The sequence below is a fragment of the Musa acuminata genome, chromosome BXJ1-3 (assembly GCF_036884655.1).
Source record: "Musa acuminata AAA Group cultivar baxijiao chromosome BXJ1-3, Cavendish_Baxijiao_AAA, whole genome shotgun sequence".
Lineage (NCBI taxonomy): Eukaryota > Viridiplantae > Streptophyta > Magnoliopsida > Zingiberales > Musaceae > Musa > Musa acuminata.
In genome coordinates, this window is record NC_088329.1 from 25,440,905 (window position 1) to 25,452,500 (window position 11,596).

The 11,596-nt window shown below is 40.9% G+C and overlaps 2 protein-coding genes across 2 annotated transcripts in view; both read left to right on the forward strand.

Annotated features, from left to right (window-relative positions):
- The first annotated feature begins 550 nt into the window (after window positions 1–550).
- LOC135624164 (ubiquitin-conjugating enzyme E2 variant 1C-like) lies at window positions 551–1,411 on the forward strand. Its single transcript, XM_065127575.1, has 3 exons — window positions 551–712; window positions 794–919; window positions 998–1,411. Exons 1-3 carry the CDS (start codon window positions 650–652, stop codon window positions 1,136–1,138), a joined length of 330 nt encoding a protein of 109 aa, XP_064983647.1. The 5' UTR covers window positions 551–649; the 3' UTR covers window positions 1,139–1,411.
- A 571-nt stretch (window positions 1,412–1,982) lies between these two features.
- The window catches only part of LOC103973485 (AT-hook motif nuclear-localized protein 1-like), an 11,071-nt gene continuing 1,457 nt past the window's right edge, over window positions 1,983–11,596 (forward strand). The window contains exons 1-3 of the mRNA XM_065127581.1: window positions 1,983–2,926; window positions 3,925–3,992; window positions 10,227–10,358. Of these exons, the coding sequence (XP_064983653.1) occupies window positions 2,491–2,926; window positions 3,925–3,992; window positions 10,227–10,358 (636 nt within the window). The 5' untranslated portion in view covers window positions 1,983–2,490. The remainder of the gene's footprint in view (window positions 2,927–3,924; window positions 3,993–10,226; window positions 10,359–11,596) is intronic.

The following is an 11,596-nucleotide window of genomic DNA, read 5'->3' on the forward strand; positions in this document are numbered from 1 at the left end:
AGTCTCTTAAATGTGGAAAAGAATTGTGTTGGTTTATACAGGGTGGGCCTTGGTACAATGGGACCTTACCTTTGCAACTTAGGAGATCAGTATTCAGGAACAACCTCTTTAAATATTTAAAGATAAGATTGCATATATTGGCCGTTCCCCAAATCTTGTATTGGCAGGAGCCTCGTGCACTGGGTAATGATAAATGTAGTGGATTATTGCAACATTTAGAATAACTTCCTGATATTTAGTTTATATTATCTCTCTTTTATTCGATCTTGTTTTTACATGATTTATGCTGGTGATTTGTGTGAGTCTATATTCTTTGTTAATTATGAGTCTATCTTCTTGGTTAATTCTAAGTGGAACTGGTGTTTGTGCACTCCTACATAGTTAACCTCATAAATCATTGTTATTAGGATATATGTTGGGAGACTTGTGTTAATATTATAAATTTCGACATAAGGACATTTTGTTGCAAGAATCTTTTTTTTTCAGTTTGAATCTATAAATTTTAGTGCATTATTTGTGGCAGGTGGTTGCCAATCATACCATAACTTTACCATCATTGACTTTGCATGCAGTTCCTCGGAACTTCAGGTTGCTTGAAGAGCTTGAACGAGGAGAAAAGGGCATCGGAGATGGGACTCTAAGCTATGGTATGGATGATGGAGATGACATTTACATGCGCTCCTGGACAGGAACAATAATTGGTCCTCTTAACGTGAGAGATTCTACTTTGAACTTTATAACCTTGCCTATATTCAAACTGTTCTCATTTCTCGCACTACATCTCTTGTTACAGACCGTACATGAGGGTCGCATCTATCAGCTGAAATTATTCTGCGACAAGGACTACCCCGACACACCTCCTAGCGTCCGATTCCATTCACGCATCAACATGACTTGTGTCAATCCTGACACTGGAGTGGTAGATCGCAATTTGACATGAGTCCACAGTTTTACGAAACAATTACTTGGAAACTGATGCTTCAATACATAAATCCAGGTAGATACAAGAAAATTTTTGGTCCTGGGGAACTGGCAACGCGATTACACAATGGAGTACATTCTAACGCAGCTTAAGAAGGAAATGGCGGCATCGCATAACCGTAAGCTTGTCCAGCCACCGGAGGGCACTTACTTCTAATATCTCACTGTTGCAAATTAAGGTCCAAGTTCTTGTATCGATTCAAGAAGCAACGAACCGAATGTTTATTTCGTCATGCTTGTGGTGGACGATTCTGCATGGTTATATGTCTGACAATGGCACTTCAACTGTTGACGGGTCGCTGGTGTGTATTACATCCGAACCAGAAGAAACTAAAGTGGTGTCTCGGACCGTGCTCTTTTCTGGATAAACGCACCAACTCTGTTGTAGCTTAGACCATCTTATTACTGGAAATCAATGGAGTTATTTCTAGCTGCTGCTTTGGTACCTTTTGTTGTGAAGATTCGCTCCATTCTTTTAATTTTGTCTTGTAGTTGATCGTTGTTTTGACTGTTCGTTGAAATCACAAATGCTCTCTGTAGGCTTTAGATAAATTTTATAATATAGCTTATGCTATATGGAGAATCTTAATACCAGAAAAAGTTTTATATGTACATACGCGTTATTAAAATTCACTAGAATTATTTATTATTTTCAAACTCTGCAAGGATTAAAATCCGAATTAATTCGGGGGCAATGACCAGTGGCACTGTCGTGGTTTTCTCCAATGTCAGTGGCATTGTATTAATAGGATGCCTAAAGCCCAAAAAAAAAAGAAAAAAGACGCAAGGAGTCGGTGAGCGAACAAGAGCGGACACCGTGGCGGCCGCCTTGCTTTAAAACCAGGAAACTTTAATTTCATCTCCCTAACGCTGCCCATTCCTTTTCCTTTAAAAATATCAACGCCCCCCGCGCCCCCCCCCCCCCCCGTCTCCTACTTTTTAAACCATTAAACTGGTGCCTTAAAAGAAAACAAGGTATCCTCTTCCAAAGCTACCCATCTCATTGCTCACATAATTCCTTCCATGATAAAAAATTATACATATAAGAACCCGTCGTTTCCCTTCGCCAATAGCCGCCCATTTTGATTTTTTATATTATATTTCTCGTTTTTCTTTTTTCCCTCTTCCTGCTTACATTACATTTGCAATATATAATAACAAATAATTATATTATTTATAATAATTCATCCCCGTTCGCTTTCCTTCTGGTTCAACTATTCTTCTTCTTCTTCTCCTTCTGGTAAGGACGGCCGTGACGATATCGGCGGTACTCCGGTCGTGAGGACAAGGCGAGAAGATATAGCTAAGGGGAAAAAGCTTGAGAATTACTCTCTCTTTTCTTTGGTTTTCTTGCTATTTGTGTCGTCATGGAGCTTGATGGTAGATTCTGGTGAAGAGAGCTGAAAGAAACCCTAGAGATCGGAGTCCGAAGGATCTCCTTCCAACTTCTGCGTTTGGAAGCTTCAGTTTGAGATTGCTGTAAGGTTAGCATCGGGGGCTCGTCTATGCATGGAGGGGAGGGAAGGAGGAGTACCTTCTACGGCGGCCGCCGAGGGGGCCGGGATCTACCAGCCTCCTCCTCCGCCACCTTCGGCTTCGCCGGCGGCGACGGTGGTGAGAGACGAGAAGTCTGCTTGCCCAGTCGGCGTGACGGCGACGGTTATGACGGCAGCCGCTTCGACAGCGGCCGCGGTGGTGGTGGGAACCGCCGCAGCTACGCCGGTGGCGGAGCCGATGAAGAAGAAGAGGGGGCGGCCGAGGAAGTACGGGCCGGACGGCAGACTGCTGCAGCCGCTGAACCCGCTGCCGATCTCGGCGTCCGTGCCGTCCGGTGTCGAGTACACGCCGGCAGCCGCGGTGGGGGCGGCGATCAAGCGGGGTAGAGGGCGGCCAGTGGGTTTGGTGAGCAAGTCGCCTCGCTATGGACTCGACTTCGAGCCACTCGGTATTCCTTCTACACTGTTTGTTCTCTCTTTTCCTCCCTTTCCCTTTTGACAGTTACGAGACGAAATCGAGGTGTCTTATATGTCCCTTATTTTTCCTAATTAATCTGAAATCACGCTTGGGCTTATCTTAAACTCAAATCAAAACTCTAATTGATGCGATTCCGTATGAGTTTTGGAACTAATGGAAAAAATAAAATATCTTTATATTTTTCTATGATCTAAAATTTCCCTGTCTGCTATTACTGATGATGTTGGTTTTCCATGACGGTTTTGTTGATGATGTGCGAGTCTGTGAATCCCCAAATGGTCCAATTGCGACTCTCTCTCTCTCTCTTCCTTCTCGTCTGAGTTCATTTTTGGTGGTAGCTGTCAACTTGGAGTTCAAAAATAAGTCCTTGTGATCTGCAAAAGGGACCACTATGTGTGATCTCTTTCTGCAGATCTGATAAGGTTAGGGATGTTGTATCTTGCGGAGAAAGCGAAGTTTGTGGGGTTGGCCGAGGGTACCGGAAACCTGAATCTTAACCCCTTCCCTTTCTGTAGTTTTGTGGCTTCCATCGTGTTAATTCCGAGAAACTGCTGTGGTAAACGCAGGGTGTGGGGTTGGATCATTCTCATGCTGAAGATGTTGGCATTATCAAATGGGTGGATATGGTCTTTACTTTTTGTTTGCAACAGAACCCTTTATCGTACATCCCCATGGGAACTCAAGTGTCTTGGGCATGATTCATGTGGTACAGTGGAATTACTGTTAAAGCTGTTTATTGTAGTCTCCATCTGCTGTTCGAATGATTTAGGTTCTGATCTGGGGATTGGTTAGCTACAGAGTCTGCAAGCAATATAGTTGGTGGCTCAACTCTCCAGCTACTAATGCTATCACTTGAACCTTAATCATCTTCAAGTGTACCCAGTGTACTGAAACCTCTGTTTTCTTTTCAAAGGTTAGGTTGCAATCATCTGCTATATAGTCTCTTATTATCTGAATTATGTGATGCAGGAGATATGGTAGCCTGCTCCGCCGGTACAAATTTCACACCTCATATCATCACTGTTGCTTCAGGTGAGGTAATACTTTTTTGGAACTGCTATTAATTTTACTATCTAACATATGTAAGATGTTCTTATCATTTACTTCGTTGCTTCCTTGATATAATGCCAATATGAGCAAAACATCTTTAGGTGGTAAACGGGAGAACAATTTAAACTTGGCTAGCTAATTTGTTGTCTGGCATCATCATAGACGTTGATAGAATCTTTAGTGTAAACCTACTCGAAGCACTGCAAAAATTTCTTTCTTATGCATTTAATCCTTCGACTGTTTTGTCTTCGTCTTCTTCCCTCTAGGATCCTTTGTTCACTTCTACTTGAAATCAATAAGAACAGTGTGAGAAGTGTCTTTTGTTGATCTTTAGCTAAATTTCATTGCTTCTCACTAATGGCTGGCATGGAAAGATTAAAGCTTAATGTGTAGCTTCTTTTTTTATTTAGCTTACTCAAATGTCTCATTGAGTTCGTCATGCATCAACAATCAATTTCAGATTTTGAGAAAAAAGGCGGCCAATTATACAAGGCTTCTGCCAGTGTGCGGCCTAAGGAGGGTTGATGTACATAACATTGCCTTAACCCTTTATACTGAGAGGTTTTGTGCACTTTAGATGGTCCATTGGAGAAAGTATTTACCTTGTCTCCTTTTATTTTTCAAATCCTTAATGAAAACAAGATGTGATGGCAGTTCTATTTCATTTTTCTTAGGACACATGAAGGAGAGATTTGGAGTTATCGTAACAATTTGTTTGTACATTAATCTTCCAGTATAATTTTCATTCATCATGATGGGAAGGTTTCTAGGACACTATGATCGTGTTAGGACTCTAGCTTGGAGAGTCCTAACTGAGAGGGACATTCATGTAAAACTGTTAGGACTCTAGCTAGGAGAGTCCTAATTGAGAGGGACATTCTGTTAGGACTCTAGCTAGGAGAGTCCTAATTGAGAGGGGCATTCATGTAGGAGATGTTTTCTTAGAGAAGAATTAGGAGTTGTAAGGGAATAGGAGTCTTGACTAGGAGTCCTATTAGGAGTTGGTTAGAAGTAAGAGTCTTAAGTAGGAGTCCTATTAGGAGTTAGGGTTTAGAAGCCCTATAAATAGCCATGTATTTTTCTCTTTTCATAAGCAATAGATGAATCTTTTCTGCAGCCTTTGAGCAGCAACTTGGAGGGAGGAACCCCTATAGAGTTCCAAGGAGGCCGATCCCCTAAAGTGATCAACCCCAAGTTTAGAATCTGCAAGGGTTCTAACACTTGGTATCAGAGCAGCGTTCTTGGCGTCTCGCTGCCCTTCCACAGCCATCTATCAACCCTCTACAACCATCCAAAGCAATTCCCACAATTGCTTAAAAGATCGTCACCGAATTCCGCCATTATCTCCACCACCGCGGATCATCCTTTGATCTCCCCGTGAATTGCAACAGGTTCTGGTTTCCTACCGTACTGCTGCTGCAATTTAGTTATCCTTATTCGAAAATCAAAAAAAAAAAAAAATCGTTCTTATATTGCTGCATAAACTTTTCGTCACAAAGTTTTCATCTCTACGACGAAAGATACATTGCAGAATTCCAGCCGCATAGCACCATCTGTTTGATCTTGTTACTGTGCTTTTTCTATCCAAATTTCTACAAAATTTTTATGACATCTTTGACACTTCCTAACAGTAGATTTCCCTTTGGTTTCATCGAAAAATTCTCAATATAAACTACTGATCTTTTATGTCCAATCTGCTGCACTTGAAAATCTATGCTGCAGAAAATTTCAGCTGCATATCGTTGCCTTAACCCATCTATTTGCAATCTTTTTTGAATGAAATTTCTTATAGACTTCATATATCATCTTGGCTTCCATCTAAGATTAATCTATTAAGAAATTCATCTCTAAAAACGATTTTATGTTGCTGCAAATTTTCATCGTAACCCGCTGAAATTTTTCGACGATAATTCTGCAATTGCAAATTGCACCAATTTCTTTGCTGTTATACTGCCGAAATTTTCTTGATTAAATTAGATATCCTTGCTGTCATATAAACTGTGATTTTGCTATCAATTCCCTCCTCAATTCTCTCAAGTTTTTGGTGGAAATTACGTCGAGAAACCGTTGTTTCTTCGACGACAATTCTACTCTTACAAGACAGCACATACTTGCTGCAACTTCCACGGATTTCTGTCAAACCTTTGCTACCATCTACCACAGATCCAAAACTTTCATCCACAGCCCTAAAACTCTACCAAACCACACCCTCAAACTGCACCCAAAACAGCCACAAAACAAGCCTAAACCGCAGCCTACATCCACCAATCCACCAACACTTTCGACCATCACTTCTCTCAACTTATACATGCCTTTAACCTAACAGCAAAATAGAGATCTTAACATCATTGATTTGGGGCCATATACTATGGCATCTAAGGAGGCAATCAATGCTAAATTCGAAGCCTTGGAGGCGCGAATGGAGGATAAGATTCGGACGCTCTTTACCGAACTCAGATTGGGCCGACCACTAAGCCCGAAGAAATCATATCAAGGAGAGAGCTTTGCCCAATCACACCAAGCCCGAAGAGATGACTTCCAAGGGAGGGTAGGCTCTATGACCAACCCCAACTATCCATGCATGAGAGTGGACTTCCCTAGATGGGAAGAAGGAGACCCGATTGGTTGGATCTCGCGCGCGGAGCGATATTTTCGGTATCACAAAACCGCGGATGTATCTATGGTGAAAATTGCAGCTATACATCTTGAAGGGGATGCTATACAGTGGTTTGACTGGTTTGAACATACTTATGGAGTCCTTTCATGGCGTCAATTCAAAGAAGGACTGCTGATTCGCTTCAGACCAACCGATTACGAGAATATTGACGAACAACTAGCAAAGATCCAACAAACCTCCACCATTCAGGAGTACCAAACCAGGTTTGAAAGGTTATCTAATCAAACTCGTGATTGGTCTCAAAAACAGCTATTGAGGACCTTCATTGAGGGCTTGAAGCCGGAGATCCGAGGAGAAGTTAAAGCGCGACAACCGTATACGCTTATGGCAGCCATCTCTTTCGCACGACATCAAGAGGAGCAATTGAACCATGAAGCTCGGAGGACTAGGGTCGCTCCTCAACCAGTAATATTGAAGCCCTCAGCCCTCCCTACTGTCGACCAAGTCCCTGCACCAAAGAGGTTAACAGGAGAAGAGCTTCGGGAGCGATATGCGAAGGGGTTATGTTGGCATTGTGACGAGCCGTGGAGCCGTGAGCATCGCTGTAGTAAAGGAGGACTTCTTATGATTAAATCGATCGAAGAAGAGGTCATTGAACATCCAAAAGAGAGCCTTGAACATGAAGAAGAAGATGCGGAAGAAGAGCCACAACCGACTGACTTTACAGTACACGCACTAGTCAGCTACTCAAACCCGCAAACGATGAAAGTTGGAGGCCTTCTCAAACAACAACCGATCACTGTTCTCATCGACACGGGCAGTACTACTAACTTCCTATATAGTAAGCTTGTTGTTCGGATAGCATTACCTATCGAGAATCGCTGCAGGTTTGATGTTAAGGTCATCAACGGACGGATTTTGAATTGTGATCGTAGGCGCCCGCAGGAGAAACTATTGCTGAAGGACCAAGAGATAATTGCAAATTTCTTCCTTCTCCCTCTTAACAATCATGAGGCCATGCTCAGAATTAAATGGTTGACGACATTAGGTGATATTTTCTGGAATTTTATGAAACTAATTATGAAATTTTACAGTAAGGAGAAACAGGTGACATTGCACGGGAAACGTGGGGGCGACATAACAACGATTTGCACACAACAAATGGAGAATGTTTTGCATAAAGCATGCAGTGGCTTTTTGGTACAACTTGAGCAGCAAACTAAGGGAGAGCCAATTGAATTTGAAGATCTAAATCTACTTCCTTTGCTTGCTGAATTTTCAAATATATTTGACGAACCGTGCAACCTACCTCTTACCCGTCGGCATGATCATTGTATAACGATTCTTCCAGGCAAATCTTCAGTAAATACTTGGCCATATCAGTATCTACATCTCCAGAAGGATGAAATAGAAAGGATTATAAAAGAGATGCTCGAAACAGGAGTTATTCGGCCGAGTTGCAACCTCTACTCTTCACCGGTGCTACTTGTACACAAGAAGGACGGAACATGGCGAATATGCGTTGATTACCAAGCTCTCAATGGCATAACCATCAAGGATAAATACCTTATTCCAGTACTAGATGAATTGCTATATGAAAGGGAGCACAAATCTTCACAAAGATGAACCTTTGATCCGGGTATTATCAAATACGAGTGTACGAAGAAGTCATACCGAAAACCGCCTTTCGAACACACAACGGCCACTAGAAATTTTTACTTTCTTCAACAAAAGTTGGGATATCTTGGGCATATCATATCAGAGGAAGGTGTGACGGTGGACCCCTTCAAAATTGGAGCAATGCAAAACTGGCTGACCTCGAGAAAAATAAAATTGCTATATGACTTTCTGGGTTTAACAGGCTACTACCGCAAGTTCGTGAAAAACTATGGAAAGATCAGTGCACCACTTACTTCCTTACTGAAAAAAGATGTCCTCCAATGGTTGGACAGAGCCTCCACGGCCTTTGACAAACTTAAGGCAGCCATGACGACAACGCTGGTGCTAACACTACCAGATTTCAACCGACCCTTCATTATTGAGGCCGACACATTTGGAGTCAGAATTAGAGCCATTCTCATGCAAGATGGTTGAACACTCGCATACACTAGCAAGGCATTATCTCCCTCCTATCAAAATAAGTCAACATATGATAAGGAGATGCTCGCCATTGTGCGCGCAGCAACGCGGTGGAGACCCTACTTGATTGGTCGACGATTTCAAATTAAAACCGACCAAAAAAGCCTTAAGTACTTTTTGGAGCGAAAGATATCATCCCCTGAGCAGCAAAAATGGGTAACAAAACTTCTTGGATTTGATTATGAAATAACTTATAAAAGGTGGAAAGAGAATATTGTTGCAGATGCGCTTTCGCAGCTACTTGAGCAAGCTGAATTTTCGATCGTTTTACTTCCAACCAGCGACTTCCTTGAGGATATTAAGATGGAATGACAGGAAGATTCGGAGACCAGTAAGATACAAAAAAAATTAGAGGAAGCACCGAGCTCCGTGGCTCATTACAATCGGGACTCAAAAGAATTATGCTATAAGGGACACATTGTGCTTGTGACAAATTCTACTTGCATCTTCAATAGCAGATTTTGGACAAAGTTATTCCATATGCAGGGTACTAAATTGAAAAGGAGTACGACATATCACTCACAAACCAACAGCCAGACGGAAGTTTTAAATAGGTGCTTGGAGACAGCCCAAAGCCACCCACCAAATATGACTACCCAAAGAGAACTCCAAACCCAGCTAAGTGCCATTATTGATCGACGGATCGTGACTCGACGACGACGACCCACTAATGAAGTGCTGATACAGTGGGCGAACCTACCAATAGAAGATGTCACTTGGGAGAACTATGACGACTTGAAGATCAAATTCCCAGAATTCACGAATCATCAGCCTCGAGGACAAGGCTGATTTGAAGAGGGCGGGTCTGTTAGGACTCTAGCTTGGAGAGTCCTAACTGAGAGGGACATTCATGTAAAACTGTTAGGACTCTAGCTAGGAGAGTCCTAATTGAGAGGGACATTCTGTTAGGACTCTAGCTAGGAGAGTCCTAATTGAGAGGGGCATTCATGTAGGAGGTGTTTTCTTAGAGAAGAATTAGGAGTTGTAAGGGAATAGGATTCTTGACTAGGAGTCCTATTAGGAGTTGGTTAGAAGTAAGAGTCTTAAGTAGGAGTCCTATTAGGAGTTAGGGTTTAGAAGCCCTATAAATAGCCATGTATTCCTTCTCTTTTCATAAGCAATAAATGAATCTTTTCTGCAGCATTTGAGCAGCAACTTGGAGGGAGGAACCCCTATAGAGTTCCAAGGAGGCCGATCCCCTAAAGTGATCAACCCCAAGTTTAGAATCTGCAAGGGTTCTAACAGATTGAGGCAAAACTTTATTGGCCGAAGCACTTGTGTATACAAATATTAGTTTCTGGTAAAAGCTGTTAATGCTAGACAAATTTAGATTGCTTTGTTCATTCTTCTCTTACTTTCATTTTATTTAAATTCACTTTGAATTTAAAAGGCACATGACTAATCACTCAAAATCTTCATCGAACATATTACTAACAGACATTTGTTTTTTTTCTTTTTTTTGCAGGATGTTACTATGAAGATCATATCATTTTCACAACAAGGGTCTCGAGCTATTTGTATTTTATCAGCAAATGGTGTTATTTCAAATGTTACACTTCGTCAGCCTGATTCAAGTGGTGGTACATTAACTTATGAGGTCTGTGTACAACTAACTATATTGAGTTGGAAATCAAGGATTGTTCTATAAAGAACTGTCAGCATCAAATCAATACTGTGAAGATAAATAAGTTTAGCATATTAAGAAGCACATATTTGTGCAAAAATCTTTAGTGACAAACATAAATGCAATTACATCATCACTTGCATGTAAGTAACCACTTAGTTTTGATCCATTGGTTTAGTTGGTTGTTTGTGCCTTTGTACTGATGTTGTTACTTATGCAAAGTTTTTGTTAATCTAGACTCCTTAATTTGGGAGATTTTGAACATTTTGCCCGTCATTGCATAAACATTGAAAAAACTGGAACCTTCTAATAATTAAGTTTGGTGGAGCTAGTACCTCATTTCTCCGATTTTGCCATACTTTTGGAATTAGGAGCCAGCTTTTTATGGTCAATGGCAGATTATAACTGGTTGTAAAGACTTCTAGATCTTGAGATGTGCTCCATAGCCAATATTTGGTGCAGAATAACAACCAATCCTTTTGATGGAAAACAAAAAGATACAGGTGTAATCATGTTAACAAGCTTAGTCTTGTCCATTGAAAGGCAATAAATCCTTAACAAAGATATCTTTTGTTATTAACTTTCGTTGATACAAAATACCATCTAGGTTAAAGAAGAATTAATATATTTGTCCACTAAGAGAGATTCTTGACTTTACCATACCATGTGGCTGACAAGAAAAGTAAATGTTAATGGAGGTGCTTTCGCTCTTGGTCACCCCATGGGTGCAGCAAGTAAATAATTTGGTGCAGGAGCCAGCTTTATATATAAAATTGAAATGGCATGGATTGGTTGTTCCATAGCCCTAATAACATGTCATGTCTGGCTGTACCACTGTTATACTAGTTATATAGCAGAATATGATATTTTTGGCTCTTTGAGACTCCTTTCTGTCATCTTAATTTTAGACAGAACAAGGTGTTCTATATTCTATTTACAGACCAATATATAAGCTTTTCATGCCATTTTCGAGTCATTTCCTAAATAATAATGTTATTATCAAGACATCAGGGACTTCTTAAACCAAAGATACTTTGTCAACCTTACTCAACAATATCTTTGTTACTGGCTAAATCATGATTCAAACAAGAAGAATTTGTCTTTTTTGGCCGATTGTCATGTTTGCTGTTATCAGATGAAAATTTTTAGTGAGTCATTTTTTTGGATTATGTAAAACTTTTGCCGGGAGGTCAAATAAAGATCCTTAACCA